This window comes from Homarus americanus, unplaced genomic scaffold (assembly GCF_018991925.1).
Source record: "Homarus americanus isolate GMGI-L3 unplaced genomic scaffold, GMGI_Hamer_2.0 scaffold50281, whole genome shotgun sequence".
In the NCBI taxonomy this organism is placed as follows: Eukaryota; Metazoa; Arthropoda; class Malacostraca; order Decapoda; family Nephropidae; genus Homarus; species Homarus americanus.
The window spans coordinates 4,975,822-4,994,911 of record NW_024742338.1 but is presented as its reverse complement, the minus strand read 5'-3'; the positions used below and the strand labels follow the sequence as shown (position 1 = coordinate 4,994,911).

General features: G+C 38.8%; 1 protein-coding gene across 4 annotated transcripts in view; it reads right to left on the bottom strand.

Moving 5' to 3' along the window:
* Positions 1-692: 692 nt before the first annotated feature.
* The window catches only part of LOC121876860 (constitutive coactivator of peroxisome proliferator-activated receptor gamma-like), a 63,960-nt gene continuing 45,562 nt past the window's right edge, over positions 693-19,090 (bottom strand). For all 4 annotated transcript variants that reach the window (XM_042382336.1, XM_042382337.1, XM_042382338.1 and 1 more), the window contains one exon: positions 693-9,255. In XM_042382336.1, the coding sequence (XP_042238270.1) occupies positions 8,839-9,255 (417 nt within the window). In that variant the 3' untranslated portion in view covers positions 693-8,838. The remainder of the gene's footprint in view (positions 9,256-19,090) is intronic.

Below are 19,090 nucleotides of genomic sequence, written 5' to 3'. Positions count from 1 at the left end.
CTAATTAGCGGTTAGCGGAACCGTGCCCACCACTGCAGATTGACCACCCAGGGGCCAGCGTTTTTAGAATAGAGTATTAGTTATATATTAAGTTACCTTTTCTGCTACAACCACTGATGACAAACTCTTGCAATGATATTGTGTTTACCAGGTATACTTAGTTCTCTCATGGTCCAGCATGATGGTTCATAACTTTATCACCCAGGAGCCTGCACAGTATAACCAAAGCCTGCACAGACTAACACTCAGCAACATACAGGCACCAACTAAAGTCCTGTAGCCTCTCCTCTTGAACTACAAACCCCAAGCTTTGGGCTCATGAGTCTGAATCTCCGGGTTCATGAAACAGCAGGAGAAGCAACAGGACTTTTGTGGGTGACTGTACAGTAGTAGAAGATTGGCTGCATATTGGACACTTTTGTTAATATTTGGCATAATTTTTTTGAGTCAGGCAGTTAAGGCAGATTGAAATTTTAACATCTATTTACTCCCATTTGTCTTTGTATTATGTTATGTGTTTTATTAAAGTTCTTATTCTGACTTAATTTATGATGAAAAGCTTCGTTCAGCAGCTATAATCAATCCTATATATATAACCTACAAGTAAATCACACACAAACACACATTGACAGATAACTCTGATAATTACAATATAAAACAAGCTTGGGAATAAAAAAAGTATTTAAACAAAGTTTTCTTTGTGCAATATGTATTTAAAGAATAATCTGATGTAATACAGCTTGTGCATACAAAAAAATCCAAAAGACTTTTAACGGACAGCTTTTGAGAATATAGTACTACAGGACAGATTTTTCATTTTTATTCATAGATCAATAGTGTTACTCTGTACATGAACCAGGAGTGGAAGATAGTGTTGTTCACAGGTGAATCTTGCACATTATTGAGAGAAGGTCCATCATGTATTAAGTGTGACCTGTGAAAGGAGTTGTCATTCTTGCTGCAAAGGTTGACATGTCATCCATGGCTCATGCCAAGTATTGCCCACAGATTAAAACCACAAAAAAAAGGAAGAGAAAAAGATACTTTTGATGAAACGATAAATACTGTAACTATGAAATTAATTTGAAAGGGAATTTGTTCCTCAAATGCAAATTATTCCACTTACTATACATATACTGTGAGAAACTATGACCAAGAGTCATACATCCCAGATGAGGCAGATTGCTGGACCACAGCTACATCACAGTGTTCGTAGACTCCAATGGAAGCCAAATGAAGTCACGGTGATGAACTACAGTATCTACATTCCTAATGGTTACACTCTGGTCTGAGTTCCACTTGATTTTGGCTCTAAGTGGGAGCTACAATATCTATCTTCTTGTCAACAAATCTTGGGTCCTATATAACCCAAACAATTTCCAATTAACAGCATAAGCAAATGCTTGTGTGTGAGGGGCACTTAAGCCAAGTCTTAATATGAACACTAGTTGTTCAAAACTAAGATGCTTAAATTGGTTTCTATTAAAATCCCAATCAAGGGTTAACAAGACACAGTGCCAGCCTTAGGTCAACCAGAATTAGCCTCAGGTCAACCAGGATGGCCTTAGGTCAGTTAGGGATAGCCTCAGGTCAGCCAAGGATAATCTTAGGTCAACTAGGATGGCCTTGGGTCAGCTAAGGATAATCTTAGGCCAAACAAAGCTAGCCTAAGGTCAGCTAGGAAGATCTTAGGTCAGCCAGGGTGAGCCTTACTTCAGGTAGGGATAGTTTTAGGTCAGCCAAGGTGAGCCTTAGGTCAGGTAGGGATAGCCTTAGGTCAGCCATGGTGTTCCTTAGGTGAGCCAGAGCCCCTAACAAGGCAACACCCTCCCTTCCAGCTAATATAAATCAAGGCCAAATAAACTACCATGATATATTTATTCATCTAAACTGTAAGACTTCATTTACATTTCACTTTGGAAGTGGAATGCCCAATAGGTTAATACATTTCTACAAAATAAAGGGCCCTACCCCATCCCAGGGCCCCCAGCAATGGCAGGACATAGTAAGCCAACCCTTGTAACACATTCCACCCTAGTTTAATAACAGGACATGATGACACAGTAGAATTGGGTAAAATTATGCAACCCAATCTTCACATTAACCCATTAAAGAGTGAAGATTTACACCAACCACTATGAGGAAAGTGTGAAACACGCCAACAACATACAAGACGTACTGTTGTGGAATGTATGTAGTAAGTTGATCAGCCTGGCACCTGGGTGAACTATATAAGACCCACCACTGCTGCTGCTGGCTAACCAACCATATGAGATCCACTGTTGCACCTTCTCTACTGAGCTACATCTAAAACAAAAACTGGTATTTTTAATAAACCCCCACTTTTGAAAGTTGGCAATGTAAGAAAAGAAGAAAAAGAAGGAAAACTTTGCGAGTGATTCTGCATACAACACAGTTAATAATGCCTTGCCAGCACTACCAGGCAGAGTTTAAACCTGTGTCTCATGAGTGGTGAAGGAGGAGCATTATCCTTATCACAAAGCCTCTTAATTATGCTAATTTGTCTTTTCATTCCATATGGCACTACAACAGCTTGCTATTACAAGTGCAACCTAACAGGCTTTCTTAGCAAGCACTCTTTAATTTCTATAGACTCCTAAAAGGTATTTGAAAAAAAAAAAGTACAGCCCTGTACTAGTTTAAAGTACTTTCGGCCATCATTCACAGTTGAACTTTTCATTAACATGAACTGTGTGTGTGTGATATACCTCGCTCTCCCGGGGGGGCAATGCAAGACAAATACCGATATATTATTGACATGTCTTTTACTACCAGTTGAATAGCCAAACTGAGCTCTTTATTAACCCCTTCTTTTCTGCCAATTGAAACAGGTATTAACATGTGGTAGGAATGTACCACATTTATAGTTTATAGAAATGACGGGGTTCATTGCTAAATAAAATTTGGGATCTTGAGAGTAGACACCATGAGTTCATTTGTATTAATGTGCTCCAATTGTTGCCTCATTTGACCCTATTGCTTATAACTCAAATTCCTAAACTGTACCTTTGAATTCTTCAGTAATGTGAATGTTACTAGCCAATTGACAAACTAGTAATGAGGTAATTCATTGCTAATGCCACAAGCAGCACAACAACACTGGTAATACCTGGGGATAGTCACCACCAGAACAACCTGGTGATGATATCTCTACCACCAGGTTGTGTTAATTTGACCTCTAATTGTGAATGCCATAATAAACAATGATCCAGTAGTAATGCCATAATTAATGGTATGACCCATTGTTAAGATACAAACAAAAGTGACTGGATATTAATGCTATGATCAACTAAACATCCTGTGAGTGTTGCAATTAACAGGATAAGTAGAGGTTAAAGCAATAATCAAAAGGGCAGCCCGGGTGTTCATACCTTACTGTTAAGTCAAGTGCTAAAGGGGACTTCCTAGATGAGCAGAGAAATATGAGTGCTAGAAAAGGTGATGATGATGGACCAACATTGAGAGTTATCACATAAAATGTAACAGTTGCACAATATACACTAAAGAGACACACAAGATGTTCGTCTCAGACGACGACTCCGTATGTCACGAAGCTTCTCTACATTAATGCCTTGATACATTTAGAATTGACCCACTTAAACTCTAGCACATCTAGAAATTATGTCTGAATCAATTACAACAATAGTCAGTTATCTCTAGCTAATGACCAAACAGATGGTACAATATTGATGGAACACTCATTAAATTAATGGCAATAAAATGCAAATACCTGTACTATACAGCAAGTGGGTGAACAAAATGATCAGTTATTCACAATTATTACATGAATGACCTACAAAACCTGACCAAGGGTCAGAAAGTTTTCTGTGGGGATTCAATTGCATAACTAAATATGGAAACATGTGCCATGGTGTGGGCTAAAGCTTTTGAGTGAAAGTGATTAGCATCTTGCACTCCTCCCTTCCACAGTACAGTACTAAACTTGTCTTACCAAAGACTGTTGTAATGATGGCTTATGCCACAAAGATGAGCAAATCAAAATCTTGCCATGCACTAGTTTAGTGGGTTCTGTGTCATCCCAAGCACACATTTCACTCAAATGTGTGGACTCCAACACTGGTGAAAGGAATTTGATGTGTATTAAGCACACATTGTGCCAATGGTTTATTTTCATTCACTATCACATCCTAGCAAGATGTCACCAACAAAATTTGCTATGCATAAAAATGAATAAAAAATTACAAACGAGCAAGTGTTAAAATACAAGATAAATTGGTCAGAAACTCATCCTATTTTGATGATGATCTCTGTTTAATGGTTCACTTGGCTGATGCTCATTATTGTATAGTACTTCCATATTCTGAAGATCATCTATAATCAAACACATTTCCTAGTTAATAAACATATTTTGAGACTTTACACAACAAACTAGAGAGCATTTATGTAATAAAAATACTGTACGTAACTAAAACTTTATCCGAGCTTTGGTCTGTGAACAAAAACACTGATTCTCAGCCGTCAAAATATTCTATACTGTCTAAAACGCCTCTCTAACATTACATAGGGAGGCCACACCTTACAATTTCTTGAGCATTACAGTCAAAAAGTATTAATGGCAACAAAACAAAAAACACTTTCAATATCATACCTGTATAAAGTACACTTATTATATTCACCATTGTACTTGCACCATTTACACTGATCACATTAACTACTATACTGTATAATGTGCACTGATCATATTCACCACTGTACTGACACCATATACATTGACCACCATCTGCACAATAGCAATACTCACCAAAACCAACCAACCAACCCCACACACACACACACACCCACACACACACACACCACTTCAACTCTATCACCCACAATAATCATCTTTTCCACTATATCTGTACTTCCTCTATCCATCACTTTCACAATGTACCTGCAATGTCTAAATTCAGATCTTAACCAAAAAATTTACATCAACAACACTGATCATCCCTGTACAACTTACACTGATCAATAATTTCCCAAAGAGGCACTACAGAAAACACAGCTTTAATCTACTGTAGTGTGTTCATTTAAAATCATCAGTCAAAAGGTAGACCATAATTAAACAATGTATAATTATACGAGGAATAATTATCCCCCTAAATATAGAACACACATAATAATGATGCAGAAAATTGGTCCAAATGGGAATGTACTGTAATGTAAAATCAAAGCCTAACATCCACATTGCTCCTAGTGGTTGTAAATGTGAATTATTAAATATCTTTGTTATCCATAGTATTCCTTTATATGTTTTCCCAAGACAAATGATACTTCCAGCATCAGTAACATTAGAACAGTAAGATGCAACAAGATTCTTCTCATACTGTGTTATTTTCCTTGTGAACATCTAGTGAACAGTCAGTGACTAACTCGAGACCCTAATCATCAGAGAGCGATACATACCAAAAGTAACAAGAAAAATCAAAGTCAAAGAGGCAGCAAAATCTTCACAGATGAGATAAATTAGATAAAGTTCTCCAAGAGGGGTCACACCGGCATCTTATTATTTATATTCATAGTTACTAATGACAACAGACATTCTGCTTCATGACTGCAAAGCAAGCTGGTGAAATTCAAATGCAATTTCTGTGTAAAAGTGTCAATAACATTGACAAGATTTTTCATAAAATTACGTTAATTTAAGAAGAGACAGTTTAGTTATGTAACCATAACTTTGCTGTATGTTTGTCCATGTGAGTATCAACCTATGTACTTAAAATACGCTTTCAAACTCCTTTAAGAATTATATCTACACACTTTAACTATATGAACACACTAATATGAATTTGTAATCATTTTCATAATAAAAATTTGCATTATTACAGAATTACAGCAAAGCTTTTGCAATTAATCTCTTAGCACTTCAACCATTGAACAAAGTTGTCTTCCAAAGCAAAGTACAACAGAACTGTGGCCAGAAAGGTTGTTAGAAAACAAAGTTCAAGTGTAACTTACGCTGAAAGATAGAGTAGAGTACAGAACAGTACAGGTATATAAGTTGGCCATTGTGCTCATCTTCGTCACTGAACACAGCATCACCATATAGGCACAGCTTGTCACTACAAACTGCTACATTATGCAACACAAGAGCCAAAAATAGACAAAACTAATTTCTCATGAAAGCAATTATGAATTAAATTCTAATGTACTGTAAATAAAATTTTGACAAGTGTTTTGTCAATGGCTAAAAGCAACATCATGACAAAATATTGTTACCAAACATCTCATTATAGCAAATACATTTATTATAAAGTACAGGGTATTCTGGTTAAAAATTGTCACAACTGAGATTGTTGCTACAGGTCTTAACTATTCAACTGTTTTACCCCATTTATCCAGACCTACAGATTTTTATTATAGGCAGAAGGGCCAATGGTGTAGTCCATCTCGTCCCAATCATGAAAATCCACCTACAAGTATACTATATATAAATTCTCTCTTGATAAATATTCTTCCCAGCAGATAATTCCATCTCATCCTGGATAAATTCTGGTCTGTCATCCTCATTAAATTTGTACTCCCGGGCATTTTTTGGTTTTACAAAGAAAAGTTTGTGTTGCAATTAAAAAATTGTTTTGTTGCCGAAGGTAGAGCTTATCATAAATTTGTCCTCCTCCTTGATGAATGCCATCTATACCTGTCCATCAATAAACAGTGTTGTCTCTGGTTAATTTGGGATGAAGAACCATAGAAGCATTCATGTTAGTTCAGTATCTGTGGCCACTGTACAGTATATCTTCTCTCCAACCCTTGAAAATTTTAGTTTTGTCCAAATGGATATTTTTGTTTTTTATATCTAATATACATTCTATCTACAGACAGTACAATATAGTCTTGAATAAATTCTCTTATATTGTAGAGGAAAATTTTCCTCGACCTAAATCAATTTTGCTTTATCACATTGGATAACAGTATGGAGCTCCATATGAATGGACATAAATAAATAAATGAGAAATCACTTCAAGTTTTGTACAATACCTATGAAAGACTAGAAAAATTATAATTTTGTACAATAAATTACAAAGCATAATACTCATATAGCTATGAATACATATCTACGATGATTTACAAGTTACTTAAAACTCGGTCAGCCAGTTTTACACAGTGGTTACCAATATTCACACCACTAGCAATAAAAAAAATAGGAACCATTGGCTCCAAATTTATCTGAGAACACAATTCAAAATCATGGCAAATTCTAAAAAAAAAAAAAAAAATATCCAAGAACGTTTCCTACCAATGGACTTCATCACAAAAAAGTCTAAAACTCATCATTTAATTTTTCAAGCATGGCTCTTCATTTGTACTACCGTACAGTGCCAGTACAGTGTAAAATTATCACTGGTTGTACTGTACTACTACCCTGTACTATGAAACCAATTCCTATAATTCTCTCAAGACTCTGCCTCAACCAAAAAATAATTAGTAGTGTATCTGAAAAAACTTGTTAAACTGATGCAGTACATCTTAAGATGACCACTCATAACTTCCAACACCTTGGATGAGTCATTTCATAGCAGGCGATCAATTATCAACGCACGCACACATGCACACACACTGTTACACTCGAGAGAGATGAAACAGAAAACATTGAAAACAATTCATATTCCATTTATCAAAATACTAAAAATTTAATAATAAAAATTATGAGACTAGGGAGAAACTAATGATAAGCTAATATTATTATTATTATGCTACAATCTCAGCATGCCAAACCAACCTTCATCACCAAGAACAATGTCACTTCCTACAGCACCTCCAACTGAAGAACAGTTTGTACTGTATCAGCTTTACATCACTAACTGTGTAGCACATAATGAACAGTGATAAAGCCACATTAATTTGTTTATTCTTAATGCAAACATATAGGGAGAAAATAAATCAAGCAGCACTCTTTGTGATCACTTGGTCAGCATGATACAGTAACCTTTACCATCATGACTTGGTCAGTTATGGTAAGCCTCATGTGATCAACTACTGTACTGTTGTCAATTATAGAAAACCCTGCTTTTTGATCATCCAATCAAATATGGCAATATTCTTTGGATCACCTTGTTAGGTATGGCAACCCTTTTATGATCATCATGCCAGATATGTCAACAATATTGTCCTTATCTAGTTGGGTATGACAATCCTACTACATCATCACTTGAGTGTGGCAATCCCATTATATGATCACCTAAGGAATCCCTAGTATGATCAACTAGTTTGATATGGCAACCCTGATGTGATACCTGGTCAAGTATAACCCGAAGTTGGGTATGGCAAACCTACTCATAATCATCTGCTCAGCTGTAGCAATCCTGCTCTGTAATAATCTAGCAATCAGGTCTCTGATCCCTGGTCAGGTGTAGTAATCCTCCTGATAAGGTGCAAAAACCTCTTCTGTGATCACTTGGTCAGGTATGGCAACCCTGCTATTTCATCTAGCAACTCAACCTTCTGATCACCTGGTCAGGTATGACAATCATGTTCAATGATCACCTGGTCAAGTGGAGTACAGCAACTCTCCACTGTCAACACCTGATCAGTGATCACTTACTCAGGCATGGCAACCCTCCTCTGTCATCACCTGATCAGGTGTGTCAACCCTGATCTGTGATCACTTACTCAGGCATGGCAACCCTCCTCTGTCATCACCTGGTCAGGTGTGCCAATCCTGATCTGTCATCACCTGGTCAAGTGGAGTACAGTAACTCTCCACTGTCATCACTTGGTCAGGTGTGCCAACCCTGATCTGTGATCACTTACTCAGGCATGACAACCCTCCTCTGTCATCACCTGGTCAGGTGTGGTAACCTTACTGTGTGATCATGATGCTGACTTTTTAGGAGACTTTGCTGGGGATTTTGCAATTGGTGACTTGGCAGCAGAAGACTTAGCCACTGGGGACTTAGGCTGTGGAGACTTGTGGGGAGCTTTCCCATAGGGTTTGCCACCAACACGAGGGGAACTTGGAGAAACAAGGGGAGACGATCCACGCGAAGTAATTTTTCCTTGGGTATTCTTTGTGATGGCAAGTGTAGTAGGATGTTCTAAGCTGGGAGTGGCTGGAGGAGACGTGGAGGGTGTGCTGTTTGTCCGCTGATGAGATTTCTTCTTGGGACTCCCCTGTGGACTACGAACTGACGGTTCTGGAGAATTTCCAGGCTTGGAAAGAGGAACTGGAGGAGGCATGTGGGGGATTATCAAAGTCTTCATCTCCACAAATTTTTTCAAAATTTGATCCTGTAAATATTTGCATACTTAAGGTTTAATAAATTATGAAGCCAAGGCAATATATATATATATATATATATATATATATATATATATATATATATATATATATATATATATATATATATATATATATATATATATATATATATATATATATATATATATATATATATATATATATATATATATATATATATATATATATATATATATATATATATATATATGTGCACCGTTGCCGTGCTATTTAAAGATTAGTAGGGTCATTACCTAATACCTGACCATTGTGGACCTGACCTCACCCTCCTCTGTATATATACACCTTGTTTTGTACTTCTCCTTAGTCTGTACTCACCCCTGAAGATGTGAATTACACGAAAGCGCTTGGGAACTTCATGTTTTCTTCTTTCCTTGTGGTTATCAGCATATACAGTCAACCCTCGCTTTACGCGGTCCCACTTTACGCGTTTCCACGTTTACGCGGTACCCTGCCGAAACCGGAATGCTCACTTTCCGCGGTGTGTGTACCCTTTTGCGCGGAGAGCGGCGCGAGCAAGGTGCTCACAAGGTCGCCCAGTCATCAAAACATTACCGAGTTCTTCACCCGCCACCCACCACAGCCGGCCCAAGTCGGTGATAGTGATAATGATAGTGAGGATATGGTTTTATATGGACTTTGAGGGGTTTGACAAAGAGGCCCTGCAAGCCTCTGTGGTGGATAGTGATACAATTGATACAAGTGATACAGGTGAGGGCTAATAATCTGCCCTCTGCCTCGGAACCAACGCCCCATCCCCGTGTGCCCAGCCATCTTTTCTACTAATGTAAGTGTTAAACAACCTAATATTATTGATATTTCTCTTAATTATTAATTGTGTGTGCATACCATCATAAAATTAAGAAGTTATTTTTACTACAACGTAGGTATTGTGTCTGAAAAAGTGGAGTTTGGGGGTCGGCCCGGTCTCTATTTCAATTAATCCCATATGTTATGTTGTTCACTTTACGCGGGCCGCCGTGGGTTGAATTAACCGCGTAAAGTGAGGACACACACACACACACACACACACAAACAGTCGGCCCTTCACATACGCGGGTTTAGTATTCACGGATTCGCAAATACGCGGATTGCCCCGCCGGAGGAATATTCTGTACATTGAAGTAATTGAAGTACATTCAAATCGCGCGCCATTCAACTCGCGCGTGGCACCGAACACGGGACACCGTGAGCTCCCGCAACCTCTCACACACGCATAGCACGTCACGCCACCCCACTCTCTCACTCAGTCTCGCTGTAACCACGCTTGTGTTGACATCAGAATTGTAGTTGCTACGCTTGCTACCCACATTTACCATGGCCCCTAAAAGAGCATCAAAGACACCAGCTGGAGCCACCCCTAAGCGCCAGAAGAAAGTGATGACTCTGCAGGAGAAGGTGGAGTTGTTGAATAAGTTAAGGGAGGGAATGTCGTTTGCTGCTGTGGGGCGACTGTACAACGTGGACAAAAGCACCGTACGTACCATCAAGAAAAAGGAAAAAGATATCTGTGATGCTGTAAGTGCCAGTGCTCCACGCAGTGCTAAGCATGTCAGCCAAGTGAGGGAGAAGGCAATGGTGAAGATGGAGAATGCCTTGTTTTTGTGGATAGAGGACCAGCATCAGAAAGGTGTAGTAGTGGACTCTATCCTTATCCGGGAGAAAACTAAGTCTCTACACACATGCTTCACGCCTGCAGCTAAGGAACCCGTACCCAATACCAGTGCTGCTACCCCCACACCCGAGACACCTCAGACACCTCCGACACCTTTCCAAGCCAGCAAGGGGTGGTTTGACAATTTCAAGCGTTGATTTGGCCTGAAGAATGTGAAGATGACTGGGGAGGCTGCGTCAGCAGACACCATGGCTGCAAAAACTTTCCCAGCAGAGTTGAAAGCAATACTCGAGGAGCAGGGTTACAAGCCAGAACAAGTTTGGAATATGGACGAAACAGGTAAGACAATAAATTACTACTGTACATTTAACCTTAAAAATGCTCAAATACCTGTTGTACTGTACGTACTGTATTGTGTTGCAAGAGAAAACGGGATAAATGCGTCTGAGTTTTATCCAGTAGCTTTTATATTTTTATTCCGTAGTGATTTACCATACAGTGTGGTGTAATATTTTTATACCAATTTTGATACCGTATACTGTATGTATAATAGTACAGGGTGTACTACGAGTATTTTCTTTTCCAACAGGTTTGTTCTGGAAAAAGACGCCACAGCGCACTTTCATCGCCCAAGAAGAACGCCGTGCACCAGGATTCAAGGCAGCCAAGGACAGGTGCACCGTGCTATTTTGTGGCAATGCTGCGGGTCACCTCATTCGCCCAGGCTTCATATACAAGTCTAAGAAACCGCGTGCATTCAAACACCGCGACATGAGCTTGCTGCCTGTTTTCTGGATGTACAATAAGAAGGCCTGGACAACGAGCGACCTGTTTCTCAACTGGTTCCACCATTGTTTCCTGCCAGAGGTCGAACGCTACCTGCACCAGAAAGGATTGGAGTTCAAGATCCTGCTAATCCTCGACAATGCTCCTCGTCATCCACAGTCAGTGGAGGTGCTGCATGAAAAGGTACAGGTGTTGTTCCTTCCACCCAACACCACTGCACTTATCCAGCCAATGGACCAGGGAGTTATCAAGACGTTCAAGGCTAACTACAGTAAACGTGTGATGGCCAGACTGCACTCAAACTTAGATCATGATCAAAACCTAGATGTGCTTCAGTACTGGAAGAACTTCAACATTGCCGACTGCTTATCTTTGGTGGCTGAATCTTTCAAGGATGTGAAGCCTGAGACAGTGAATGCCTGCTGGAAATCACTGTGGCCTGAATGTGTGAAAGATTTCACTGGATTTTCTCCTGACGAAGCCATCGCAGAGGCGGTGCAAAAGACCCTGGCACTGTCAAGGAAAGTGGCTGTTGAAGGCTTCCAGGACATGGCAGAGGACGAGATTAGGGAGCTAATCGAAGAACACGACATTGAGCTGACCGAGGAGGATGTACAGGAGTTAGTAGACTCAGGCAAGGAAGAGGAAGAGGAAGCGAAAGGAAAAGAGGATGAGGAAGAGCACCAAGAAATAATGTTGAAGTTGGGGGAGATGACCAGGATGATTGAGGCACTGAAAAACCTGGCCTATAGTATGGACCCCTCCATGGTGCGTGCCCTGAAATTCATGCGAGGGATGGATGATGCTTTTGTTCCATACAAAAACATCATGGAAGAAATGAAAAGAAAGAGACGACAACTCCCCATCACCATGTTCTTTGGTTACCGAAGGAGAGATTCAACACCATCAATCGCTGGCGGCAGTGAGGAAGCAGCTGAATCCATAGTCGCCCCCACTTCACCACCTGTTATGGAATTGAGTGACGATGAGCCCGATGAGCCCCGCCCGGTCGCCGAGGAGAGGTACGGTACAGTAAAGTGAAATTATTATCTCATTTTTTAATAGCTTTTCTTGCCATGTTTATTGTTTGTAAAAATGCACAGCACAGTACAGTCATTGTTTTCATAATTTTATCCCACTTTCCACTGTACAGTAATATATACGTCATTTCAGCCAAAATATTACATTTCCATATTTATATCTGAGAATATATTCATTCAGTCACAGTTAAGGTAAAATATACTTGTGATGTAATATTTTAATGAAAATGCGGTATCGTAGTTTTCTTTTGTATCAAATTTAATTAACAAAGGTTGATGTTTCAAATGTAATGAACAAAAATTTATGTACAGTATCTATAAATAAACTTTAAAAAATGAATACTTTATGTTTTACATCGTCCTGTGCATACCATACCATGCATTTGGCTACTTTGGGCTAGCTATGATGACGCAAGAGGTCTGCCCTGGCGACTGTACCGACACTCATAGCTGATGGTGCATTGGTGCGTCGTTTCCATTGTTTACTGGTAGTTACTGGTAAATATTTTTCAACCTAACGAAACTATTACTCGTTTAGAGGTCGACCCCCAATTTTTGCCAAATAATTTGGTCTTAAAAACTCGAACTACACACAGGTATATACGGTAAATAAGGACATGGGGGGCCAGGGATTTTTTAGGGGGGGGCAGCAATAGTACACGGATTTTTAACATTCACGGTTATCTCTGTTACCTAACCTATATGTTAAGGGCTGTGTGTGTGTGTGTATATGTATGTATATATATATATATATATATATATATATATATATATATATATATATATATATATATATATATATATATATATATATATATATATATATATATATATATATTATATATATTATATTATATATATATATATATATATATATATATATATATATATATATATATATATATATATATATATATATATATATATATATATATATATATATATATATATATATATATATATATATATATATATATATATATATATACATATATATATATATACACATACAGTATTACCCCGCCTAACGCGGTTTCACTTAACGCGTTTTTTCATATACGCAGTGCCTCGCCAGAGCTGAACTTTCACTTAACATGGATTTTTTCCACATATACGCGGTGAGTGTCCGGCTCGAGACGCTATTTTTAGATTTGCCCCACCCGCCACCCTGCCTGACTGCCTGTTTTAGCTCATAAAATTCATACAAATTACCCGGCCAGAATATAATTTACATTGCTGGAATTCTTATAATTTGGTGATCAATTAGAATATAAACATCATATATTTTGCATTAGACATACAAATTTTAGATAAAATTTTTTCTCTGAGTAAATATGTTATCTTTTGTGCAAAATATATGACATTTATATTCAAAATATTCCTGGTCTTACAAGGAATCCAGCAATGTCAATTATATTATCCTAACTTTAGTTTGAGGTATTATTTATTACAAAAAAGTTAAATATTCTGGTTTTCCCACACATCTCCTTGGGACGGTTGGTGGGGGGTGGGGGGGATGGGAGGGACCGACCGACCATCTGTTACCCTGTGAAGAATATTTTTTTTTTTTATTAACTGAAGATATTTGTTTTAGCTCATAAAATTCATACAAATTACCCGGTCAGAATATAATTTACATTGCTGGAATTCTTATAATTTGATGATCATTTTGAATATAAACATCATATATTTTGCATTAGACATACAAATTTTAGATAAAATGTTTTCTCTGAGTAGATATGTTCTCTTTTGTGCAAAATATATGACATTTATATTCAAAATATTCCTGGTCTTACAAGGAATCCAGCAATGTCAATTATATTATCCTAACTTTAATCTGAGGTATTATTTAATACAAAATGTTAAAATTTATTTTTTTCACCCAACCTTTCTCTTGAAGGGAGGATTGGTGGGGGGTGGGGGGGAGGGTTGGGACTGACCGCGCGGTTGGAAGAGGGGGGGAGGCAAGGTGGGGTACTTTGATTGACAGATAGTGTCGTGAAGAATATTTTTTTTTTATTAACTGAAGATATTTGTTTTAGCTCATAAAATTCATACAAATTACCCGGCCAGAATATAATTTACATTGCTGGAATTCTTACAATTTGGTGATCATTTTGAATATAAACATCATATATTTTGCATTAGACATACAAATTTTAGATAAAATGTTTTCTCTGAGTAAATATGTTATCTTTTGTGCAAAATATATGACATTTATATTCAAAATATTCCTGGTCTTACAAGGAATCCAGCAATGTCAATTGTATTATCCTAACTTTAGTTTGAGGTATTATTTATTAAAATTTAGTGGTTTTCCCCCAAAAATTTCTCAGAGAGGGAAGAGCCAGCAGTGTAGTGTGAGAAGAGGGGGAGGGAGTTGAGTCCATTATTTGAATGGACATTAACTTGGCGACTGTATTTCTCTATTTCTCTTAAGTATTAATTGTGTGCATGTACCATCATAAAATTAAGATGTTATTTTTACTACAACATAGTTATGTGTCTTCAAAAAGTGGAGTTTGGGGGTCGGGCCGGTTTCTATTGGAATTAATCCCATATGTTCTGTTGTTCACTTAACGCGGATTTCACTTAACACGGGACCCTCTGGGTTCTATTGACCGTTAAGTGGGAAACTTTGTGTGTGTGTGTGTGTGTGTGTGTATATATATATATATATACAGTATATATATATATATATATATATATATATATATATATATATATATATATATATATATATATATATATATATATATATATATATATATATATATATGTATGTATATATATATAATATATATATATATATATATATATATATATATATATATATATATATATATATATATATATATATATATATATATATATATATGTAATATTCAGAAATTTCAGAGTAATTTCAAATGCCCCGCCATGAGTGATACTGAGCGTTCAAGGTCATCTGAGGGGAGGGAGCGCTGCCTGCTCGTAGCGAGAGACTGCGGAACTAGGCCTATATGATATTAAATGTGATTTACCGAATTAATAATGATGCGATTCATGAAGTTAAGGGACTATTATTGAATTTGAAATTATTATAGATCGTTTAGCAGTCTGAATAATGTTACGGGTGTCCCAAGGAGTTATTAGTTAGGCGGTAAATATATCACGTAGGCCCAAGCTAGCGCCTTGGGGAGACGCGACGCTGGCTAGGCCCAGTCCCGGAGAGCATCACACAGACAAGACGTTCCGCGCGTCCATCAGAAATAGTCACGTGGCCTAGTCACCTGTGCTGCGCTATTGCAGTATAACAAGTAAGTCTCATTCGATCTCAGACAGGGTTAGATAGGGCAGTGGTAAAGTTAACTAGAGCTAACAGTGAGTTCATTTCAGGGTTTCCGTCAGAACCCACTTGACTGGAGTTGACTGGAGTTGACCGGAGTTTGACTGCGAGAGATTGACTGCCGTTTGAGACTGCCGTTGATGATTGAGGGTGGCGACTGTCGCCATTGGACCGATCAGAGTAGGCCTGTCACTGTTTAGCGGGGTACCAAAGGATCTCTTGAGGGAATCTAGCCGTCTGGGTGCCCAGCGGACGTCGGCTCACAACACCACATGTCCAGAGCCGCTTAGTGAAACCCTCTTGCTAACGGGAAGCTAAAGCTCCTCTCAACTGCACAGGGTCTGATTGGCTCACTCTCTTCCTGCCCATGGACGCACTGGGAGTACACTGGGGCTATCTGAGTATATTAATGGTCACACACTGAGACCGTGAGTCTAGGATTCTAGGAGATACCTAGAGGAACATTTTATCTTCCTTATTACGGGTGTAGTTAACACCATTCCTCAGACTGATATTATCTTGACGTGTGTAGTTTAATATTTCTTAAATAATTCTGATAGTAGTGTTTTTTTGAATGTTTGTGCCATTAAGTGGAACCAGAGTGATACTGTGATTTGATTCTTTTAATGCCTCTAATTGTTCTTCATAATTCTGATCTCAGGTATAACCTTGTTCCCCAGAGTAGTGGTTAGGTTAGGTTGTGTAGTGTACATCTGTTGGGGTGCTATAATTTTGTTGAAAGCCCTTAAGGCCTATTCATTGTAGAGTAGTTAATTTCTTATTTTTTAATACCATTTCCTAAGTGACTGATATTATTTTGTGAAAGCCCTTAAGAGGCCTGTTTCATGTGTGCAAGCAACATTTCTTAATACTTCAAATTTATTGTTGCCTGTGTTTCTAATAATTTCTATGTCATTTATAACTTTTATTCCCCAGAGTAGTGTTTTAAGTTTAAGTTAGAGGTGCGCATATTGGTGTACCATTATTTGATTGTGTTTGTAGTGTTGGAGGGAATATAAGTGTCTAAATTTTACAGTGTGTCTCATTCATCCCAGTCACAGACGCTATCCTTCCACGGGTCACGGACAGTTCATTTTGTGTAGTAGATTTAAGTGTTCTTGTGCTGGTTCGGGATTTTTCTCAAAGGGGCGCTTCCACTGCCTTTACCATCTATTAAATTTTAATAAACCCCAAGTCAAGTGAGAAATTAAAGTCCAGCAAATTCCGACCGGTTACAAATGGTAGCAGAGCGTAGTTTTTAATGTCGTGACTGATAGTACTGTGGTTGGGATAATGAACGCTATCATGTGTTGGTTAGTAATGGTAGGGATTGAACTCGCACTGATGCTCATCCTTGTGCCCGGACTGAGTTGGTTAGGCTTGACAGTAGAGATGTGTATGAGGAGGAAGAGAGACGGCCGCGGGACCTTGGTGCAGCTGAGAGAGGAGTTCGGAGACCTAAAGAGGGATTATCAAGCACAGGTAAACAGGTTCAAGTGGGAGTCTCAGGCACACATTCAACGGTTCAGGGAGGAAACAAGGGGTGAATGTCAGGCACACGTCCAGCAGTCAAGGAAGTGTGAGGTCCAAGTGGGAAATATAGGGGTACGTAAGTAGTTCAGAGAGGTTGATCGAGCCCTCCAGCTGAGAGACAAGACGAAGCCGACCGATTACAGTTTAGGGTGCATGGTAATGAGAAAAGGCAGGTTGTAGGGGGTGAGTTGGAGGAGTTGTGAGTAGGGCAGAGGGGATTGGAGAGATGGTTAGGTCAGAGATGTGCGTTGAGTAGTGGTTGCTGTCATGAGCGGGATTGAGTTGCTGTCAGGAGCGGGATTGAGAGTACGGTTGTAATGTCCAGGGCCTCACTAATATGGACTGGTACATTGTCAGAGGGTTGGTCTGCCGGCATGAGGTTCGGAGACGTGGACTGAGTATTTTTTTGACACTGGTTCCTCTTAGCTCAAGGGCCAGGCAAAAGGAGAGCATGTTTGTTTTGGACTGTGTATTGTTTTGACACTGGTTCCTCTTAGCTCAAGGGCCAGGCAAAAGGAGAGCATGTTTGTTTTGGACTGAGTATTGTTTTGACACTGGTTCCTCTTAGTTCAAGGGCCAGGCAAAAGGAGAGCATGTTTGTTTTGGACTGTGTATTTTTTTGACACTGGTTCCTCTTAGTTCAAGGGCCAGGCAAAGGAGAGCATGTTGGAGATGGACTGAGTATTTTTTTTTCGACACTGGTTCCTCTTAGTTCAAGGGCCAGGCCAAAGGAGAGCATGTTTGTTTTGGGCTGGTATTAATTTTGACATTGGTTCTCTAGTTAAGGGCCAGGCAAAAGGGGAGCATGTTTGTTTTGGACTGTGTATTTTTTTGGACACTGGTTCCTCTTAGTTCAAGGGCCAGGCAAAGGAGAGCATGTTGGAGATGGACTGAGTATTTTTTTTGACACTGGTTCCTCTTAGTTCTAGGGCCAGGCCAAAGGAGAGCATGTTTGTTTTGGGCTGGTATTAATTTTGACATTGGTTCTCTAGTTAAGGGCCAGGCAAAAGGGGAGCGTGATGTTCTGGTTGGTATTGAGTTGGGCTAGGAAGAAATGGAGTTGCTAGCTGCGAGTGGAATAGTACAGAGTTGAAGGTGGGTTTTAAGTTGTTCTCTCAGCACATGAGGGCAGTGCTGTCTTTTTTAGGGGGGTCGAGTGTTAGCGGGAGAGAAGAGAAGACGGGAATGCTGCATTTAGCAAAAGGGGTGAGGTGCAGTCCTTAGAACAAAATTTTAGGGGGGTCGTATGAATGTTTTCTCAGCACATGAGGACAGTGCTGTCTTTTTTTAGGGGGGTCGATTGTAATATCCAGAAATTTCAGAGTAATTTCAAATGCCCCGCCATGAGTGATACTGAGCGTTCAAGGTCATCTGAGGGGAGGGAGCGCTGCCTGCTCATAGCGAGAGACTGCGGAACTAGGCCTATATGATATTAAATGTAATTTACCGAATTAATAATGATGCGATTCATGAAGTTAAGGGACTATTATTGAATTTGAAAT